The sequence below is a fragment of the Protopterus annectens genome, chromosome 5.part1 (genome assembly GCF_019279795.1).
Source record: "Protopterus annectens isolate FY-2018-M chromosome 5.part1, PAN1.0, whole genome shotgun sequence".
Classification (NCBI taxonomy): domain Eukaryota; kingdom Metazoa; phylum Chordata; order Ceratodontiformes; family Protopteridae; genus Protopterus; species Protopterus annectens.
The window spans coordinates 356,271,996-356,296,423 of NC_056736.1; the positions used below are offsets into that span (position 1 = coordinate 356,271,996).

Consider the following 24,428-nt stretch of genomic DNA (forward strand, 5'->3'; position numbering starts at 1 on the left):
TCCACTCTATTCGGGTTGAGGTTATTTCCAGTCATTATACTATTTCAATTAATCAGCGTTTTGACTGAGAATATGGTTTGTGACCATTGTATGTATATCTAATTACTTAAACTATTTAGTTTTAAATTACGAACATTGATTACATCAGATTTTACCACTGAATTGGTGGTTGGGGTGAATTCTACTTGGAAACAATAAGCTTTTTTAACTTCCATAGCTATTCTCAGGTTTGTCTACAAAAGAAAAAATATATCCACAATGTCGGGTGACAATTCTCTTCTTAGTGAGTTAATAAAAATCATTCAAAGTCACTCACAAAATTGTGCACAAGATGAAGCTGGGAATTCTATTCCTTGTGCACATAGTAGCCCCAAATCTAGTGGAATAGATTTGCAAGGGAGAGGGGCTCATGGACGCCACAGAGAACAACATAATACACAGGAAGCCAGGACTAGTCCTGGGAGTAATTCTGAACGATTCCATGTTCGTCAGCAGAATGAAGACGACTACACAAGATACCACAACATGGACTTTCACAATTGGTTAAATAAATCTTTTGTACATAACAATGTAAGAGAACAGGAACAGCATAATAGTAATCATACTACTTATAAGGATAAATGTAAACATTTTAAGATGCTGTTGACCAAGTACAAGAGTTTGTCTGTGGAAAATTGGTATTTTAGTAGATGTCTTCATGAGCACATTGTACCTAAGGGACTTAGAATTACTAAATTTCCAAATAATATAGATTTTGAAACAGATGAAGTATTATTTAAGGAAATATGTGCTATTTTTGATGAATGTGGACTATCTGTCATTAAGGCACTTATGAAGCACAATGAAAGTAGAATGGAAAAAGACAAGAACACTATAGATAGACTATACAAGGAGATATCTGAAGATTTATTATTTTCTATAGATGAATATAAACGAATGTATTACAGAACTATACAAGACGTTGACTCTAGTACATCACATAACCACAATAGGAAAATATCTAAGTTAAGAAGGGACTTAAAGGACTATGAGTCTAACAATGCCTACAATGACAATACATCTCACTATAGACAATATCAGGCTCGGGGTGTCAAATATTACAACTACCCACATTATATTGACCATAACAGGGAAGGGACATATGAGGTTAACAATGATGAACATCAGAACCAACATTCTGTTGGTGATAGAAATGACAATGGGGTCAATTATCAGGAAGAGTACTACACCAGTGACTTCCCTTTAGGGGAATCTGGCCTGAGGAGGTCAGAGAGGATAATAAACAGGACCCCACAACAGCCATCCTATGCCCAAGCGGCGGGGAACTACCGACAGCACAGAAATTAAGCACAAGTTTTGTGGAAGTCAAGGTGAACTATGAAACCCTTTCACAAAGCTTTTCAGTTGGGAATGAAAAGGAAAATATGACAGTTAATTCTATTGTTTGTTCATATAATGATTTTAACATTTTTAATTTTACAGAAATGGACATTTCTGATACTTTTTTCAAACTTTTTGCAAAAGGTTTTACTTTTGTGCCACACCAAACTCCTTGTATCAGTAATATACTATTGGATATAAAACTCTTTACTAGAAGGTTGAATTTATCTGTGATTTTAGGGAATAATATAAGTGGTAATGACTCTAAAAGGTTAAAAAGACGTAGTATTTACAACCCACCTCTCCAACATGACATTCAAAGTTTTGAGAATGTTGGGTGTAATGTCATTAGAAGTAATTACCCCCACCATTATAACACTGGTTTGACAAATTTGACAGAAGAAGAAAATAAGCTTCTGGTACCATTAAAAAGTAACAAAAAAGTTAGAATAATGAAACCTGACAAAGGCGGTGGCATGGTCATCATGGACCAGTGGGATTACATGAGGAGAGTGTTGAACATACTGAATAACAAAAGTTATTGTACAGTATCTCGTAACGAAATAAATATTGCATATTCTAACATTGATTTTACTCTTGAAGATAATTTACTACAAGGGTTATATGACAAAGACTTATTTGAATTCTTTATGGTTAGTAAACCAGTAGTTCCAGCAATTTTCGGTATGCCCAAAATTCACAAATGTGTCACTGATCCCCCTATGAGACCGATTGTGTCTGCACAGGGATCAAAGACACAACCACTAGCCATTTATATTGATGTCAAATTGAAGGGTTATCATTTGAAATACGAGCATTTATTGATTGATTCATGGGATCTACTAAGAAAAATAAACAACATAAATTACAGTGATGAAATTATCTTCGTAACCATTGATGTTAAAGATCTTTTTATGGTAATACCCCATGACATAGGTCTAACATGGTTTGAAGAGATACTTATGGATATGGATACACTCAAACCGGAAGAATTTCGTATTATACTTGAAAATATGGAATTGGTATTAAGGAATAATTTTATTTACTTCCAAGGAGAATATTACCATCAAACCGAAGGAGTAGCAATGGGAGCGGCATGTGCTCCCATTTATGCTAATATTGTAATGCTCTTCTGGGAGAGGAATTATGTTTTTACATCTGAGTACCACCAATACTTGTATAGTTATTTCAGATTCTTGGATGACATTCTAATTTTATGGAAATGTCAGGAAAAAGACATACATAATTTTATTGAATACATTAATAAGAGTACATCATTTCTGAGCTTCACACATGAGATCCAAAAGAGCACCATTCATTATTTAGATGTCAAACTAAAGAAAGATGAAAAAGCGAGGAGATATACATCCACCTTATATCGGAAAGAGAATTTCTCCAACGCATATTTACATTTTGATAGTGATCACCCCCTTGTACTGAAAAAGAACATTGTAAGGGGTCAGATGATTAGGGCTTCTAGAATGACGAGTGAAGAAGATGAATTTCTGAAAGAATTAACTACCCTGAATAATATGTTTTTACAAAGGGGATATCCGAGTGAATTGATTGAGGAGGCAAAAATATGGGTTACTACATATAGGAATACTAGGTATACCCCACTATTGAGTAGTTCAACATTTAATAGTAACATACTTATACAAAATGAGGGGACTCAGTCTAATTCAGAACAGGGAGACCACAACTCCATTACCAATACCCCATATTTGACTTTGACATACCACAATAATATTGAATGGTTGAAGAAAAGTATTAATAGTGTATGGGAAATGTTCAAAACTATGCCCACCAGGGTAGATATTTTTAAGAACAAACTCACTTATAGTTATAGAAGGAATTATAATTTAAAAAAATATCCTAGAAAACGGAAAAGAAAGATATTGTCTTGATAATTCTTCGACTTTGAGCCATAAAAGAGGGACTTTTAGGTGTAATAGATGCCCACAATGCCCGTTTATAGCAGGTGAAAAATCTATTTATTTGCCCAGTCTACATATTACCCTAAAAGCTAGGAAATATAGCAGCTGCTACACCAAAGGTCTGGTCTATTTAGCATACTGTACTTTTTGCTGGTGCTTCTACGTAGGAAAAACTGAGAGACACTTACGTAGAAGAATATATGAACACATTAGAGACATTAACCGCAAAAATGTCAACAATGCACTTTATAGACATTCTATGGTATGTCCCAATGCTAATTTTAAATTCTGGGCCTTGTAAATTGTGGAGAGTCCAGATAGAGGGGGAGACTGGACTACTAAACTATTATACAGGGAAATGATATGGCAGCTTAGACTAGACGCCTGTAATGGCAAAGGGTTGAACGACTGCATATCCATTACACCAGCACTAAAAGTACTAGCATTAGACCCTAAGAAACACTTATAGTGTACAATATAATATTAATCAATTATTTTCAAATAATTTTTAAACATTTTTAACATTAACATTAGTCTGTGCAATATTTGTATTGCAATTTATGGTTTTCATACATAAAATACAGTTGTTATACCTGGAATATCCATATTCCTTTATTTAATTTTGAGTGACATTTATAAGTGAAAAGATTTTAAAGTTTTATATGTTTACATAAATATATATTTATTGTATGGTGTTTATTTATAAGTAATTAACTATACATATATACTTTTTAATAACTTCTTAACAACTTTTCAACAATATTTTTTATATCTTATATATTTTTTTCCACATATTATAGCTTCAAGCAAAAGATATAAGAACAATTCAATAGTTATATGTAGTCCTTTCATTCCTTTTCATTCCTGACAACATATTTGCATTTCTGAACTTGCATTTAAGCTTTAAAGTCTGTTATATTTGAAGATTCTTACTATTCATGTGGGTGGTGGCTTAGGTCATTTAACTTTAATTGTTTGCAAAGTTTTTTTATTCTGTTTAATTGAATAATGATCAATTTACTACATTGGTATGTGTATAAATTTGTATTGTTTGCTTGTTTTAATTGATTCTGAAGAGGTCTCCAGGGTGGAGACGAAAGCGCTCAATCCTTATTTTCTGCTTTATGTGAAATAAAACTTGTGATTTAACTGCCGAGGAGTCGGGTGTTTGGTTTTACACCATTGGATTTCCTGTTTTCCATTGCTGGATGACCATGATAATCTACTCGGGCAAATGATTTCTTGAATTGCTTGGCCATGTGGATGTTCTCCCCAAGGTTGTTCTGGAAAGACAGCACATAATCTAATTAGATTATGTCTCATGGCTCTGGGGCCAGCCCTTCACTATGCTGCATATTTTCATGTTAAAGAACTGTGTAGCACCTTGTAAGAGAACCTGCAGAATTGGGAAAATGTACTACAGTCTGTACACAGAGGTGTGCACATCACTGTACCATAATGAATTACCCACATCTAAGAACAGATAATTGCATATTAATCTTTAAAGAGGATTTTGGTAATGTTAATGAAAGTGCTAAGGAAATTAAAGAATTGAATATAGTGATAACTTTAAATAACATGAATGGACTTTAAAATCAAAAGTGTCGCCAATCAGTCAACGTTTCCCTAGTTAACTCATTACAGCCAGGTGACACTTCTAGGTGTTTATGCAGTGGAGGATTATGTCAAAAGCTTTGGCCAGATCTAGATAAGTGGTGTGTATTGTTTTACCCTCATCCATGGCCCTGGTGACTTTCTCAAAGAAGTCCACCAGATTAAGCAGGCAAGACCTCAGTTTGACAAAGCTAAATTGGGTCTGGTCCTATGCTGTTATTAATCAGGTCCCTAATAATTCTCTGCATGGCCTTGCACATAAGACTGGCCAATCTTATAGGTCTGTAGTTCCCTGGGTCAGTTGACGGGCCGCCCTTGTGTAGAGAGATGACTGTTGCAGTCCTGTATTCCTCTGGGACAAAGCCTGTCCAGAGGCTGTGGCTAAACATGGTCTCTAGTGGCCCTGACAGATTCTGTTTTAAGCTTTTTAAGAAGCATCTTGGAATGTTGTTGTGACCCATGGAGGCTGTGTTTGGTTTTAATGAGTGCAGTAAGGATCTGTTCCCTTGTAATGACTAGTAGGGAGAATGCTTACTGATATTTCTTTGAGTGTAGTAGGCAGTGTTGTGCTAGTTACTTATAAAAGTAATAAGTTACTATTACTAGTTACTTTTCAGTGAAGGTAATATATTACTATTACTTATTACTTTTCTAAAAAAGTAATATACTACTTTTACTAGTTAACAAAGTAACAAGTTAAAGTAACAAGTTACTCTTGAGTTACTTTTACATAAGTATAGTTTATCAATCGTTATATTACATGTCACATTACAATCCACCAATATCACTTAGTAAACACAATCTCTGTAGAAGTAAAAGCCATCCAAATAATTCCACATTAAATTACACATCTGTATCTAATAAAAAGGTTGCTACTGGCAAAACAACTTTACATTTCAATGTTTCATCTACAAATTCAGTGCCTCCTGCCCTTGAAGAATTAATTGCCTGTTATATTAAAATAAATTGGTAAGCTAGTAATACTGCAATAGGAAATGACTGAAACTGACAACAAGTTCATAGCTACTAGGCATCTCACACAAAGGAGGACACACTCAGGAGTGTAGAATCCCTATCCCCCTTAAAATGCACCAAATAATCAGCAATCGAAAGGGCACTGCAATATCAGCACTCCATCTACATGTTGTGTGGAGTAGAATCCATAGCTTTCTGCACCAAAAGCATTATGCTACTAACACTGCTTTCAAATTCTACAGCACAAACAGTGACTGCCATTTGCTAAACAAAACAGTTACCTGCACATTGAAAACAGACTTAGTATGAGCAGCAGTAAACTTATCTTCCGTTGAAACTCACAATTTCATGAAATGAAATGAAACTCATAATCTCTTAAAAATACACTGAAACTCATAATTCTGGGAAAATGTACTAAAACTCAAAACTTACAGTCATGTCAGCAGTCTGGAAGTTGATGTAGAGGATTTGGGCTCTTGTCTCCGGTCTCCACTGAAGCTCAGTTCATTCAGCAGTCTGGTAGTCCATGCACAGAGTTCAGGCTCTTGTCTTCTGTAACCAATAGGGTCAAGCCTGATCAAGTTAATTGACTAATTTGCCCCCCCCCCCTCTCTAACTAGGGCATTACATACCATAGCTCCATACCTCTCAACCTCTTAGCATAAGAAATCTGAACAAAGTGTAAAATAATGGGACAAAGGCCCCAAAATAGAGACAGATTTTAAATATTGCTATTATAGACTTAGAAATTTGCTAAAATAACATTTGCCTTGGCATGCATTTTCTAAAAGAAATTGAAATTCAAATGTTTGACATTATTTAATTATTTCAGTCCAAAGTGATTTGCTGGAAAACCACAAAAATTAAGGAATAATCCAAAATATAAGTCAAACTTCTAGACAGTTGAGAGGTATGTATACCCCTCAACCTCTTAGTGCAAGAAATCTGGACAAAGTCTGAAATAATGGGGATACAGTGGCCCAAACTAGGGATACATTTTAAATATTACTTTTTAACTTAGAAAGTTGCTAGAATAACAGGATTTGTCTTAGTATGTATTTTCTGAAGAATATGAAGTCTGAATCTCATATATGTCATTATTTAGCTACTTCAGTCCTCCAGGATTTGCCAGAAAACCACAACTTTTATGACAATCCGACCAAAGCTATGAGGCTAAATCTGGACAGTTGACAAACACACACACACACTCACACACACACACACACACACACACACACACACACACACACACACACACACACACACACACACACACCTCTAATCACTCACATAGTAACATACACATGCACTTTCTCTCTCATACAGAAATGAATGGAATCACTAATTTAAACCATATACATATATATATATATATATATATATATATATATATATATATATATATATATATATATATATATATATATATATATACACACACACACACAAATACATACATGCACACACACACACACACACACACACACACACACACACACACACACACACACACATAAATACATACATACACACATATGCATATACACGCGCTCACTTTCTTATTTACTTACCTTCTCTTTCAATGGAATGGCTATTTTAAATTCCATGTGAATGTGAGGAACATGTTAACATCTGAGTTGGCACACATGTAATGCACACAGTGTTCTTAAAAGAGAAGATGCTGCCACCATGGAGTAGAGATGCCATGGGTATTTTTGTCCTGCAAAGTCTCACATACAAAAAAGTCTCAATTTGGGCATTTGAAAAGCTAGCATCATCAAGTAGTGTAAATAGTTGTGTAACAACCTTTTACTGCTAGAGGCAGGTTCAAAGCAAAAAAACTAAGAAGGGATAAAAGTCTCATAACAGGGATACATTTTAAATAACAGTTTTACTGACTTTAAAATATTACAGAATAAGAAGAGATGAATTAGCCAAATAGATGTTTGTCATTATGTGTCATTGTGTACAGCTGTCCACCTTTTGCAATCAACAATTTTAAGGTAGACAGTGTACAATTCTAAGGCAAAATCAGAAGCCCTAAAGTAGTACACTGATTATAAAATTGGCAACCATTCATACAAAGTCCTATATTATAAACAGTACCTCTAAAACTTACCATAGACAAATTATTCCCAGTCTTGTAACATGCCTTGGCAGTGCTGTCTCAGCCAGCCTCTAGTAGCTATTATGTTCGATTGATAGTGCTTGTGACCAATACACTGAGAGATAGTTTGGGTTGTTTATTTGAATGTGGTGGTGGGGATATTAGACAGAATTGGGAGACTGGGAGTTCTAGCCTGGCATTCAGGAAGTTAGGAGGAATGTATCATTGTTGACATGTAGGGCCGTTTTCACCATATGGAGGTAAATATGAAAATGGACAATTGGTATTAACTGTATTTTATTACTTGTGGATTGTGTCTCATTGGAGGTCAATTCTTTTGGAGATGCAATGGGACTTTCATTTCTAGGCATATTCATAGTGATAAGAGGTCCCCAGTAATTTTGGGGAGCTAAAGATTGACATACTATCTGTAAAGGTGCAGCATTTTGCTTTACGTATGCTAAAAGCAATGGTGTACTGCAAGGAGGTGTCCTTAAGGATGCACAGTTCTAGCTAACGCAGGGTTGTGTATTACAAAGAGCAGTGTATCATACAGTAAACCTGGAAGGGGGCAGAAACACTCAGCAGCAAAGACCCCCTTTTTTTTGGTCACTTGATATCTGTCCCGGCAGGTCTCCTGACCTGTGATTTTGCAAAGTAATTTAAAAGTAACTAGTTAAAAAAGAAATATATTACTATTACTTCATTACTGTTTTGAAAAAGTAATGTGTAATATTACTAGTTACTTAAAACTGTAATATGTTATAGTAACATGTTACGTTTGTAATGAGTTACTCCCATCACTGGTAGTAGGAGATGATGGGGGAGGGGGGTTGAACTGAACTTGTCAGCCAGTAGGTCTGCTATAGTCTCAGGCTGAGTGTAAATTCTGTCATTAATGATTAACTTGGCACATTGCTGAGCATTTCTCCTAAGGTTACAAACATAATTAAAAGAGTCGTACAGTTATCTTTCATCTAGAAGGCTATCTCTTCTTTGTAGTTTGCTTTGGCAGATTTGACCAACTCTGTAACTTGTTTGTTTAGACTGGTGAGTGTCATTTTGCACTGTTTTGTCTGCTCCTTCTTGGCTTTCAAGAGGATTTTTTTCCTTTTGTTGAATAGCCAATTTATGCTAGGGGTCCACTAAGGTGGTTTACTTTTGCCAGTTACTGTAGGTTTGACTCAGACAAGTACTGCCTCCTCTATGCAGCTATGAATGTGGTTGTACGGTGCTTTTGTGTACAGCTCAGAGTAGGCCTCAGTGTTCTCTGGGTCTGTAGGGGTTTGGAAGTTTAATAAACTATCCCTTAGTTTGAGATGGTTGGCCTTAGCAAAGCTCTTAACAGGTTTGGAGTTTGATGGGGATTCTAGTTAGTTTTAATACTAAAGGAGATAATTTTTGGTCAGACTTTACCAGGAAGGAGTTATTGCATGGAAGGGAGCAGTATCCTCCCATGTTTGTGAGTACTAGGTATAGGATATCTATACCTCTAGTCATGGGTTAACTAGTTGGTCCAGGGTGTTTGCATTGACAAAGTCCAAAAACCTCTGACCAAGTGAATTATGGGTCATATAAGTCTTCCAGTTTATGGAGGGGTTTATGGAGGGGTAGTTGAAGTCACCCATGAGTGTGTTTTTAAGTTGACTTTTAGGAGATTCAAATAGGTTTAGGTAGGAGGTGTGGTATTTCAGACTCATATTAGTGGATCTGTATCTAGCAAAGATATGAGAGGGGGTCACAGCTATGGTTAGTCGAGCATGGAGCAGCTCAAGTGAGTCATGTTGTTGGACCAGTCTCGCAGTGTATTTGTCACTTATGAGCACTGAGACACCTCTTCCCTTTGGGGGTTCGAAGTGTATGAACAGCATTGTAGGCTTTGATAGTGGGGGTGCTTTCCGTGGTTCTGAAACATGTTTCCATGACTGCACATATGTCTGCATTCTCCAGGGCAAGGAAAGCTTCCAGGGATTGCATTTTTTTATTTAAACTCCTAACTCTGAGAAGTAGTACCTTTAGGTAGTCGTGAGTAATTTTTGTTATGTTGGAGGGTTAACCAACTTGGCTCAGCCTAAAAAGGCACTATGGGGATAGATAAAGTTTTTGTCAGTATCCAGAAGCCAAATGGTAACAAGTGCAAACCATCTCTGGCAAAGCGTTGTCATTTGTCAGTCATGTCTCCCCCAGGCTGACAGATATTGGATCCCTTGTGATACCAGAAACTAAGCCAATTGTTGAAGTTTATCATTTTTTGGTGGTATTGTGGTATCATCATTGATGAAGGTAAGATGCTACTCTAAGCTGGATTCATACCCACCTGGGACACATATTCACAGAGCTCCATCATGTCTCTCTTCATATAGTCCAGTGAGGTACATCTTAGGTCATTTACACCTACATGGACTATGACTATGTCGTACTAGTACTTGTGTTTTAAAGACCTAAGTACATGCGTAATCTGGTGGATCCTGGCTCTAGACAGAAAGATCACTGTGATCTTGTCTTGTTTAGCCTGGTAAGGTGGACATCACTATGTCTTACAATGGAATTCCCAATAACTAGAATGTTTGGCTGTGTAGTGTATTACCTCATGGGCTTCAAAGTAGGGCTGCTATGATTTTTTTTATGAGCTATGTGTTGTGTGAGGTGCTGTCTTTTTGAGTGTGCGCAGGGCCACTGAGGTATGCTTTTAGGAGATCTTAGAGGTTTGGGTAGATTACAAATGAGAACCTCTGCATTTGTGGGTTTATTTATTTGTTCCTTAGTGTTGGTAGTGAGTGTTTTCAGTGTAACACTGACAACATGGTTTGCATTTTTGTGTGTGTGAGAGCTTTGCCTTCACTGACATTGTGTAGCCACATGTCTCAGAAATGGTGTTTGTCTGTTCTAAAATTAAATGGTTGTTAGTGAACATAAGGCAGTTACTACACTGCCTCAGGATGCCCAAATCCTCCAGGCTAGAAACAGAGATGATAGGGAAGGGCCTATCAATTATACCAGATCATTAATAGATGGGAAGGAATAGGGCAGTGTCACTAAAAGGGCTAAGTGAGAGTGTTTAGTAGTATGGTATTAGATGATTTGCAATGGTGCTGCCCTCTGCACAAACTAGCAGCTCATTGAGCAGCTATGAACAGTGGGAGACTATGGAGACCATTTCCTATAGAGAATTTTAAACTGGAGCGGTTTGCTTATATACAAAGCAAGGGTAACTGCAGTTGCATGATGCGCAAATGTGAGGCGTTTATACAAGCAGGATGAAAGACTTTTACACAATTAAGCCCTCAAGCCAATCAGACAAACATACAATAAACCTTCTACCATCAGTTCCCAATACTTATATCAGCTTTGTAGGTCCACAGATGGGTTTAGAAGCAATCCAAGATCTTGTAGTCACAGGTGTCCAAGCCAGGCACAGAAAAGCTCTGAATAAATGAGGCAAGTTCATAGTTAATTACTAAGCTAACTGCCTTAATGGGCCATTCTGAACCTAGCCAATTTCCCAACCTAAGGCGAAAATCAAACACTGTATCTTGTGTCTTGAGTCAAACACCTTAACCAGTATACCAGCCCCCAACCATTATGAACAAACCGTTATGTGATCTTTTATTTTAATCTGTGGTACACTAACAGAGAAAGAAAATGTGCTGTTAAATGACCCTCATAGATCATGGACTCACATTCATGTCCTTTCTTCATACCTCTCAACTGTACAGATTTTCCTAGAATGTCCACATTTTTGGAATATAGTTTTAGTCTGTTTTTCATAAAATTGTGGTTTTCTGGCAAATTGGTGGCAAATCATTAAAGACAGACATTAGAAAATAATGACAGAAATTTGAGTTTCAGACTTCATACCTTCAGAAAATTTGTACTAATGTAAAACCTATTATTCTATCAACTTTTTTTAAGTTTTTAAGAACAATATTTAAAAATTGTCCCTATTTTTGGACCTTTGCCCCATTTTTATGTATGGCTTTGTTCAGATTTCTTTCTTTTAAGAGGTTGAGTGGTATGCGTTTTTTTATTAAAATCTATGTTTTAGCCACTCAATTTATTTCCACATCTAACTACCCAATTTTTTCTATACAGTTACTTTTTTATCACCATCAAGGAACTTGTATACTATTATATTATGATAAATGCTTTGCAAGCAATAAATACATGTTTTTCTTCCACTTTCAGTTTAACGTGTTAAGGTGTTCTTATTCTTTCCATTCTTTGCTACTTTATCCAAATTACTGACTTTTCTAACTAATGAGATGAGCCAGCAATATCTACTTTACCTTTTAAAAACATTAACTTACTCCATACAAACCTGTGCTTATTATACTAAATAAATACAGCAAAATGTATACAATGAGCTCTGCAGCTATAATGTCTCAGGTTGCTTCAACAAATAACAAGGCTAAGCATTATCTGTCAACAACATGATAACACCATCTTTTCCTTACATTCTTGAGATATTTGGTATATATAGAATTATTAAATTTGCATCTGTGTACTAACTTCTGAATGTGAGTTTTAGGTCTAGCTTATTTGTCTCACAGTTATTTATTAGGATTATTTCACATACATGTTATTAATTAACTACATCATAATCAATAACTTCATCAAAAAAAAGTTGACTTTTTTTCAATCAAAATCTTTTGACACATTCCATCTCATACTTTGCCTTTTATATTTTCTTTGTATAAGCTTGTTACAGTAAAGTTTAAGGCCAGTGTTCATAACTTAGGACTTTGAGAGTATGTTAACAGTCATGTATGAAGAGCGGTGGTACACGGATAGGCAAAAGTTCAGCAAAACACATTTGTGATAAGTATGGAAAAGCAAAGAAATTTCTATACGTATACCCACTTTAAAGTTCTCCCTTTTGAAATTGTGAATTATTTCACAAAATTGTAAGTTGTATATGCAGTGGAATGTTGTGGGCAAGCGCAGCTGAACTCAGTCACACTCCAAGCATTTTAGAAAAAGTTATGAGCTATGTAATAGCTAAGAGGGTTTGTAAAAACAGAAAAGGGGGAATTTTTTATATAGGGTATCCTTCTGTGGACACCCCAATGCTTTCATCTAAGAATAGAAAGAGAGTGATAGGGCAAATAAAAAAAAAGGAGACAAAACAAAGATGTGAACACGCAATGGAAACATCAAGAAGGTTTGTGCTGGAGGAGGTGGGAGAGGATGAGCACTATGTTTTTGTCAGAGGATAGACACCCCCATTTTTTTATAAGAGGATAGTGTGGGTGGAAAATAGGGAAGAGGATAAAGGGAAAACAGTAAGGGAAGAAGGGCTGAAGAAGTATCTGCTGGAATCCTAGTCCACAGAGCCTCAAACACACTCACTGCCAGATGGTGTTGCAGTGGAGGACCCCAATGTTGGGGGGGTCTGTGTTGGTCAGCATCAACTGGGATAGCATGCCTTCTGAACCCTGAAAAAAGGCTTCAGCTGACTGAATTCTTCTGTCCACTACCTCAACCTCTACATCCTCAACCAAATTCTGAATCCCCCTTTCTATGAGGCTTACCAGGCTGCCATATACTGGACTGCCTGCAGGACCAGTGCCTGCCATCTGACCCTGAGAAGATGTCCCTGGTTGGGCAGAGGGTGATCTGTCCTTAGAGAGAAATGCATATGCAAAACAAGAAAACAAAACGAAAAAAAAAAAGGATGGGGAGAGAAAAAACACAAAAAGCACAATAATTTCACTGCTCACAAACTTATTTTCAAGCCATTCCAATGCCCCTCCCTCTCATCTGTCCTTATTATGCATCTTTCTGCCAATCTCCCATGCCTAATAAACAGAATCTCCTTGAAGTTCATAAACCATTACTTACTCCTGGCCAATTTCTATTGTTTTTTCTTTAGCTCGAAAATGGAACTCACTTCCTCCCCATATCCGAACTACCCAGAGCCACTCCACTTTTAAGACCTTGCTTCACTTCTACCTCTCTTCAGCTTGGGAATTCTCCTGCCCTCACCCCTCCTAACCCTCTCCCATCTACTCCAACTTCCCTCGTTCTTTCTCTCTCAAAATTCTAGCTGTCACCAGCCATGCTTTTCCTTCATCTCTCTCTTACAATTACTAACTCCTTTTTTCACCTTGATAGTATAGTCACTGGGATTCCACATAATGCAGAATGCCCATTAGTTCATGTTGGCTCCGTATCTATCATCATGGCATACTATACAAACCCTTTTGCTACTTCTACCACTACACCAATATGTCTTCATCAATTCCTTAAGTTGTGTATAATTTGTATTGCACAATACGTTGTATTAACTCCTGCTGATTTTTACTATTGTAATACATTTTTGGATTAATTCTGTTGTAATTCCTGTTGATTTTTATTTGAATGTATCTACACAGAGCTTTTCTTCCTGGGCCTCCATTGAGAAATGGCCGTTCTTGGCCCAATGGACTTTCCCAGTTAACAAACTGCAACTAAAATAAAATGAATAAATAAAATCAACACCATATTGTTTTAATGCAATTTACAACACAATATTGAAATAATGCAGTGAAAATCATAATTGAAGTAAAACTTGTGTATGGGAAGTGCTTATGCTTAGCGATGGGGGTAGTGATTTGGGATCTGCTTGTGTACTTGGGAAGAATGTAAGAGTAGTGATTGTGCGTACTTGTGATGAATTGAAATTGCAAGGGCTTTTGTCTCTCTGAGGGGTTGTGGGTTTAAATTATGTATCTTAAATACAGAGTATGCAGTACCCAAAAAGCAATAAAAAAAGAAATGAGTAATTATTTCAGTTAATCAAGTTAACAAATCAGATTAAAACACATTTGTCCTAGTCCCCTTCAACAAACAAATCACACCGAATGACATTTGACAACCTTTATTAAAACTTCCATAACATAGCTTTGATCACCAAAACTATTAAGTACAACTAGACACAATATACTTGGTTCTAAACACTGCATAAACATCATTGTAATGTTAATCACCGCAGCGTACCTACTCACCCTGTCCCAGTAAGCAGCGTCCATACCTTTGCTCGCTTACTTTACTTATGAAGCAGCGTCCAAGACTCACTTCATATCAATTTACCCAGTAAGCAGTGTCCATACCTGTACTCGCTTACTTTACTTATGCAGCAGCATCCCATCTCACTTCATACACCATTCATTGAATTACCTTCCACCAAATAAACAGCATCCTTACCAAAGCTTGCTTATCTATTCAGCAAACATTCTCCAGCTGCTCATTTTTCTTTTCCCCAAATCCTTGAAATGAACCCAGACCCCAGAGGGGGAACAGAAGAGGGCAAGCCTGCCCTCTTCTCCGCCAACCAACATGACCAGGTTGTTCCTCCTCCCTTCCATCCCAAATTTTCAACCAACTACCTCCCATAAAGGGAGGGGTTAAGCCAAACATCATTCGGTGTACCCATCATCTGTAAAGTACATTAAAACCTCGAGTAATCACCAAATTGACTTTCCTTTCTTAGTGAATCAGCTGCCTAGTAATCCCACCGTCATACCCACTATTCCAAAAGCAAGAAAACATTCGTAGTCCCAAAATCACCCAACTACTAACTTCAAAATATGCATGAAATGGCAATCACACAATTTGTAGCCCACTGATTCTCCATTTATTAAGCTCCAACCTTTACAACCAACTTACTTTGACAATAGTAATGTCCTAATTTTCACACTACTGAAACCTACCCTACACCTCAAGCATGTGAACCACTATACAAGATTTAGCAATTAGCATGCACCTAACACCCACACAACTGAAGCAGTAACCACCCATTCCTCCTTGTTCCACTGAAGTACCCCCCCCCTTTGACAAGCCTGCACCATATCAGTCAACAATCCAACCCTCCAATCTGCTATCGCCTGGCAGCTATAAATCAATGTGACCCAATTAGTAACAACCCTACCATATACATTACTTATAAAGCTACCCCAAGCTCCTGCCACACTCATGTAATTTTCTAACTAACCTGAGGTGCCTAAGCTAATGGTGCCAGTGACCCATATTACCGTCATAATTTCCCCATGAAACTGGACCCTACTTCTAAAAGTAAGACGCATACCACCCACCTCCTATCAGCACATCATCCGGTGCTGTGGCTACTCACTCTAAAGACCTTAACCTGGTATTTAACATTAGAAAACCTGCTTAAAAAACTGCTTGTATAACTCCTTGAAAACAAATATGCACCTAGTCAATGAAAAACCCTTAATACGTCTGAAACCCAGGACCCTGTCAACTCTATCATATCACAGTAGCCCCCCAAAACTACACAGCTCCGGATGTGCAGTAACCTGATTACTGCAGGGAATAGTCTGCTCCAAAACTGTAATGACCTAACACTAATAGCCAGAAACCAGAACCCCTTAACCTTGTTCCTGAACTCCCAATCCCAGCAATGAGGTACTCTATGTGCCCAACCTGAAACCCCCCAGATTCACTCATTACCAAATGGCAATCAAGCCACCATCCAAAATTTAGTAAATTAACATAACCCTGTCCCAAGTGAAAATACATTTACTGATAAACTTCCTGACCAACTGGAGTGTCCTGCCCCATGTACAAGCCTGCACCAAATAAGGCAACCTGTCCACCAGCCTCCTACCCCCTGCGGGCTGCAAAACAACTTGGCAAGCTAACACCCCTACCATATACTGGAATTATAAAGCTGCCCCCAGAGTCCTCAGCAAGTTTCTGGTCCTGCTAACCCAGACTGGCAACCAACAAACCATACCACAGTCATATCAACCCAGAAAATAGGCCATATTCCCTCAGACTTCCCCAACTAAAAGTATGATGCCTGCTAAGGTGAAAAACACACCAAAATCCCATATCCCTTGGATTTCCCCTTTAAAGCTTTCCTTTAAATGTGCCCTCTGTCATCCAATAATGAATTCAACCCTAAACATTTGCTAGTAGACCACAAAACAAATCTCGCTTACTTAACAGTAATCTGCCTGTGCAGTCTTTGCTTCCCATTCCAGCCAAACAGCATGCATCACCTTCAGGTCACCAACTGATGTGACTCTCCGCACCTTTTCACAACCACAATACCCATCATTCCATCTGTGGGTACAATGTCCAATATACACTCATCCCACATTGATCTGTAAAAGAAAAGAAGTTGTTAATGCACTGCCATTAACCAAAATATCTTAATCTTAACTGCTATCAAGGGGACCCACCACCATATTCCTTCAACACTATCTGAAGTATGAGTTAGGACATCCCTTCTCTTTTTTTTTTTTCATATATCACCTGCTTACCTTCCCAACTGAAATTGTTAATAAGCCGTACTCCATTTGTATGTGTACCACTTTCTAAAGCCATTAGCCTTGCAACCTCCTACACCTATGCTTGTTGCACATCCGCCCCACCTGTGGGAACCCCAGTAACCCCCTAAAATTCCCCAACCCTGCTTTACCCAGCCACCCCTACTCCCTCTTTACCTGCCCACACACTACCTGAACCCACACCAATTCTGCCATGCATTAATGAACACTGAATAAAATAAGATTACCTGTGCCCTCATTGTGCACATCTCCAACAACTGGCACATCCACCCCATCAATTATCTTTAACACTTCTTGGAGGCCAGCGATTCTTGCTAGTTTTACTCTTCCCCACTTGGGCTCCTTTGTGCACCATATGTCAATGAAGACAGCACCGATACTTGCACCTCCACCTGTAGAACCAATTCAGGACTGATTACCATGTTATACAATAATATGAAATGTCTGAATCTACCCATATACCCAGGTCCTTAAATGAGTCTACAGTTGCAATTACTGTGTGCTGTATTAAGTACTCACCTATTAATTTATGGCTACCAAGCCTCATATGCTTAGTTTTTGATGTATTTATCAGCATATTATTCTCCTGTGTCCAGTCCCTAAAGGAAGAAACCGGATAAAGCCATCAATATTTGGGGTATGAAGGCCCCCAACCTGGGGACCCTTCAGTATTACTGTTATGAACTTGGAAAATTGCTAGAATAACAGATACTGCCTTAACATGAAATTTTTCAAAAGGGGTGTAATCTTAAACTCAAATGACCATCCAAAAGTGAGCCCTTAACAAGTACTCCCCCCTTCCCATACCCTGCCGATGGAAGGAAAATACCCTGGGTGAATACAATTGAACCATTCCATTCCTTCCTTAGTTTTCTCTTAGAAATACCCCACCAAATATAACTAAATAAAGCTGAGACGCCCTCCTCTCACCTGTCTAACATCTTCCCAGAACCCCCCAACTAAGAAAATGCCCTAAATAAAACCTAACCCTGAACATACCCAAAACCCGTACCATTAAGAACTATTCCACATGCTAACCCTTACCCAGTTTGGAGAGGGAAAGCCTGCCTGAAATCCACCCACTGTAGATAGCAAGTGATCTGCCTGAATGCCCCATACCACTAACCAGTACTTAGCAGATGACAACCCTGCCCAGAGCTACCCACCAAACTGGGACCAATGATAGCCGAAATAGGGACAAACTCAAACTAGTTAAGGCCATCAGGGATAAATTCAAAACATTACACTTACAGCTAAAGAGTGGCTAAATAACAATAAATGTGCCTCCAAGCCTCCAAGTATTGACTGCAGTAATGTGTCCCCACCTCTTAGAGCAGGAAACTTGGACAAAACTGTAAACTATTAACCACTGGGCTTACTAACTTAACAGGTCCCCAAATCAACAGGCTTGCCTTAAGGTAAATTTGCAGAAGGGTATGGAGTCTAACATTATTCTAGGAAGTTCCCAACAAATTGGCATAAACCACAGTTTACATAACTCTGACCAAATGTCTGAAGCAACGCATACTTCTCAAACCTTAAGAAATCTGAAAGAATGCCTGTTGTACAGTATGGTACTGAGATTCATGACAGCTGCCTACCTGGCTAGAGTGTTAGGGTGTTGACCTAACAAACCAATATGAAAGACTGCTTAAAGGGGGCTGCCCACATGGTAACATACCCTGCTCATCCAGCACTACTCTTTCTGCAGGCTCAGTGTCATCCCACCGTCTTTTCCCATTTCACCATCTTGTTTCGTTTCACTGCTCCCCCACTGGATCTTGTTCAGAATAAGGATCATATTAAAACCCATGCCAGAATAAGGATAATATTAAAACCCGTGCTACTTGCTCTCAAATGTCTGTCACATTCTCTGTCCTTCATAAAATGTATGATTTTCAGGTAACACCCTGAGGATTAGAGATAGACAGCAATGCCATACATTAGTTACATACTTGGAATTTTCTAAAAACTGCTCATTGATGGAAAATCTATTGAATAATCAGGGTCTGTTTTTAACTGCTTTATGTTACACTAAAACAGGCATAACTTGGTTTCTATGCCACTCAACTTCCTGTAGCACCGTCCCTTAAGTATCACCCTGACACGTACCTCTTGAACTTAGTGCGACAAATCTGGACAAAGCCTGACAGAAAGTCGCCAGGAACATAGAACCTGTATCCATATGCATTTCCCAAAGAATAAGAAATCCGAAAATCAACTCATGTGACTGTTTAGTGGCATTTGTGAGGAACAAAAGATATGAGGCAAATCTGAACACTCTGCAAAAGTCTATACCACCAAGAGGCATGAAACTGTGACATTCTGAAAGCCCTTACCTGCTCAAGTATACATAACCAAAACAGCAACTCAGCAAAATTCAACTGCATCTCAGAGCGAAATGCGACTGGGTCTCAGACCAGAGCTACGAGCTGTCACTTTCAGCTCTTCCTAGACTGCAGTAGCCATTGCTGTGTATTCAGACCCCCGACGAACATAAAAGCAGGACAAAATGCACCACTCTGAAACCCAGAGAAATGCTAACTGCATCACCAATGCCAACCTCACTGCCAATAAACCTAACGGTGGGACAAATCATACCGCTCAACAATTGTACCGTTCTGAAAGTCAGAGCAATGGTAATTGCACCACCAATGAAATAACAGACAAATAGTACAGCTCTGCACTCAGAGCAATGCTAAACAGTGCTTTGTTTTGGTACCGACTTAAACCCTATAGCGAACATAAATAAATAAAGTAAAGGCTACCTTGTGCTACACCCTTTCATGTAGCCAATTCAGTCACATGCAATTGAGGCTTGAATGGTCCCCCTACAAGCTATCGACTTTTTTTTTTTTTTTTTTTTAATACATTGCTCAGCGCATGTGTGGCAGCAACCTCCACCCCACGAAATGGCCATCACAGCTCCCTCCAGCCCCCATTACTGCAAAAAAGCTGAGACAGATAATCCATAGTTTCTTTTGTGTTTGGATTCATTTATCAATATAGCCATCAGCATTCTGGTGTGCTCGCTACCCACCCAAAACAGTCAAGGAAATGGGAACTATGAGGCAGACTGGAAAGGCTGAACTGCTCCGTGACAATGGCCCTTACTCGCAGAACCCTCTAAAAGCCAGCGAACACTCCAGTGCTATCAAAAAAGCTCTCCAGCACAACAAACCCCTCCTGAACCCCCTGGTCCCACTTGTGCCCTGCAACATCACTTCTCCACATTCCTACTAAGCTAGAGGCAAACCATCAAACCCCACGCGAGAGGAAAAAAAAGAAAACGTAATAAGTATAACCACCTCAAAAATGCAAAGCAACGCTATCGCGGAAAAGCAAGGTGATTGAGCCATGCAAATACCAAATCCCCACATCTGCTGCCAAGTTAACAAACCATAAACACTGCCTTAAAACCTAAACAACCAGAGCTACTCAACCGGCTGAACAGCAAAGCCACACTGCTTCCTGTAATAGGGTAATAGGGGGCACACAATTCTACTCCTTCACTGAGCTGGAAAGCCACCACCACAGTGAAACAGCCACACAATCCCTCCAATGACCTTGCTACCTTCTTGGTATTCACCACTAAAATCCACCCTCAGGCCCTGCACCTGCAGGCCATGTTCACCGCGTGTGTCTGTTTACGAGCCCCACTAACTAGTGACCATAACCACCAGACAGTACTCCAAATCCTGTCCCTGACCACAAATTAAATAAGTCTGTAAGTATTAAAAGAAATCCACTTTCTCACTCCCTCCTAAAGGATTAACAAAAGGGGGCATAACATAAACAGCCAATCTGACAAATATATATCCCTAACCTTGGAAAACAGAGAGAAGTAATAGAAAGAGAAAACTGTAACGTACTCTACCATACCTTACCACTATTAACCCAAGGCCTACCGGTACTCTTAAATACCTACAGGTCATCAAGGATGTAGTACTTGTTGTAGCAAGTTCAGTCCAAAATGTGATTGCTTACCCAGCTACACTTGTCTAAAACCCTTAAGCCCCTCCCCACTCTTACATCATTTCCTCCTAATCATCCCTTCCTCCATTTAACCCTTTCACCTCACTAACCTAACTAAATCCCACTAATATATCACCCTAACCCCTCTTGAAGATGTCCCAGGACAACTTGGTTTGTTGCCAAACCTCATTTCTCTCGATCAGTTAACTTTTCAGTTGCATTTCTTTTAGCTGCAAAGCTATAACAACAATGTCTATGGGAGTACTACAGAAATCAATTTAAAAACCATTTATCAATTTTCCTGCAAACATTAGTATTATATAATAATGTGTACCATATACAGTTAAAAAAGAAATATCTTTTGGACACTGATTATGCTTACCAGAAAGCTCTGCCAGACAATGCAGTTGTCTCTTCTGTTGTTGGCGATTGTACTGTATTTCTTTCTTAGCTATCAGTGAAATATAGAAGGACAATCTTGTTTATCTGTATTTGAATTTCTTCCACATGTAAACATAAATATGTGTTATATTCTCTGTAAACAAGTATTTTTCTTTTTCTATCCCATTTTAACTGTTACATGCACGTGTGAATTATTACAATACTTGACTAATATTCCATTGAATTCTGCAGAGAAATATGAAATGACTCTTGAACTTTATTTTAAAAATACATGTAACACTCTGTGTTATAGCTGAAGGGCAAAGGCTGAAATGTATCAATTCAATGAAGGAAGCGTGCATTTAATTCCTCTTCTCCAGAAACATGTCTGATGTATAGTAAGTACTATTAAAGTGAAACAGCATGCTCTCAGAACAATTCTGTGCAGCTTATTCTCTTAGCAAACTCACACTTCCCTCCCCCAACATGCATTCTAACTAGGGTGTGGTGAGTGGCATTTCAGCCATGTTGTACATGCAACTAAAAATATTTATGAACAAACAACTAAGATAAACAATTATTTTTAGTTATATTTATTTACTGTCATAAAACTGTTCCCATGTAATATTTATCTGTTACAACTTTTTCCCTGCAATGGTAAACATTTATAAATTTGAAACTGCAACTTTTATTTAATAACCTTATTATATGCAGTCAGATTATTTATACTTGAACAGTAGTAAAATATTTACATAGATATCTGTATAGGTTATTATTTTAAAACACTCAGCTGACATTTCTATTTATTCCTGTAACCTGTTAACACAGTACTAGTATTCCTCTTCATTCAAAAGATAGATCTCTGATATCAGATATGCTACTCATTCTTTATGCATTTCATAACTTCAGTACACACAAATATTTTCAGGTACAGACATCTGAGTCTGGAGGTACATGTTTTATGCAGTTTTTTAACTCCCTTTTCTACTTTTAATATATATTTAGAAAAGGATTTTACTCATGGAACTCTGGCCTTATCAGCATAATCTGGTCAACTCACTACTGCAAACCATCATATCGATGACAGCATTGCTGGCTGGAGCAGGATATACCTGCAGTGTTGATAGGTGGTCACCCAGTCCTTGCAAGATATCAATTTTTTCCATGTACTGTGATGCATGCACACCAGAATCTTCTCCAGATGTGATTCATGCAAAATGTAGAGGCAAGGTCTCTTTCTCATAAACATGCATATAAATCAGCCTAATTTGCGTAACAATGTATAAATTGGCCTGAATTTACATCAGCAGGTTGAGATTCACCATACTTATTCACAAATAATCTAGATAGGCAGCAAATGCCTTGGTATACTGCAGACCTCTTAAAGTAAGGAAAACTTTATAAAATTAATATTATTTATTGAGACATTTTATTAGTTACTGCAACATTGATTTAAAGCTCACGTTCAATAAATTTTGATGTGCAGTGTACATGTATTAATGCCATTGCATAACTGGTAATTTTGGTCAGTTTGTTGAAGTCGCCTGATACGTGCAGTAAATTGTAATTTTAGTACATGATAATTAGATTATTAAAGAAGTGTAGTGATTGTGCATACATGGGAAAATGCTTATTGCACTTAAGAAATTTCAGAGTACAAAGGAGAGGAATAGACGTGTAATAAATATGATCTTCTGCTACTGACAGTGAGGAACAAAATACATGATAATAGCATATAGTAGTGCAGATTGTTTTTGGTGTATATACTGTCATTATTGAATAAACTGTAGCCTTGTAGTTTAGATAAGATTTTGGTTTGCTTATTTAATTATATCTGCAGGTGGCAAGAATAGCAAGCCAGTGGTTTCTATTTTAACAGCTGATGTCATGCAAACAGTACTGTGTCGAGTGTTTGACTGCAGCCTTTTTCCCCTTTTTTCTGTGTAGTACTGATGAAGAATAAGGGATCAAGATATAAACACGATAACGTTAGCCATGAGGAAGATCTTGTACTCATGGGAGCGATTAGGACATATGGGAGGCTTCTTTTTGGTAAAGAGGCTCCAGACAAGCCAAGAGGAGCAAAGCATGGAGCCAAATAGTTGTTGAAATCCATGCAGTTGAGGGTAGAAACAGATCACTGGCACAGTGCAAGAAAAGGGCAAATGATATGGTACACGTGCTAGAAACAGGGCCAAGTATAATGCAATTTTCAGGACCACTATGGGGGGCTACAAATCTTATTAGGTTAACACCACATGATGAATACCTTTTGTCCATCCATGGGGATTACTATTATACAGAAGATGGTGTAATTGGAATAATTAGAGCTGGTGTGGACACTGTTCTATCAAACCAAAGTCTGCAGCAGCATATACATTCATCAGATCCTGAATGTACATCTTTTATAGTCAAACCTGAATGGACTGTTATAAATAAATACATTGCAGTTTGTTATTATTACATGAGCCTTATACATAAGCAACTAATGAAAATGAAGGCAGAGTGTATGGTAAGTGTCCCAATCCCCCTTGTGTACATACAGTACCATATGCTGTTGCATTCTTATTATTAATGTTTTTAATGATTTATTTAACAGAGTCAGCATCAGTAACACACTGTTCAGCTGTATCAATAAATATGGATGAGGTCAATAGCAGAATGGGTGTTGCTGCTGCTGCCATTGATGATGATGATGATGGGAATTATATAGTTATATTTATGCAGCATCCTGAGGGAAGTGGCAGGCAGTCTCCAAGCTTA

The 24,428-nt window shown here is 37.9% G+C and overlaps 1 protein-coding gene across 1 annotated transcript in view; it reads left to right on the forward strand.

The window, feature by feature from the left end:
• Positions 1 to 258: 258 nt before the first annotated feature.
• PDE2A (phosphodiesterase 2A) overlaps positions 259 to 24,428 on the forward strand; it is a 1,720,394-nt gene continuing 1,696,224 nt past the window's right edge. The window contains exons 1-2 of the mRNA XM_044072778.1: positions 259 to 1,231; positions 1,483 to 2,402. Of these exons, the coding sequence (XP_043928713.1) occupies positions 259 to 1,231; positions 1,483 to 2,402 (1,893 nt within the window). The remainder of the gene's footprint in view (positions 1,232 to 1,482; positions 2,403 to 24,428) is intronic.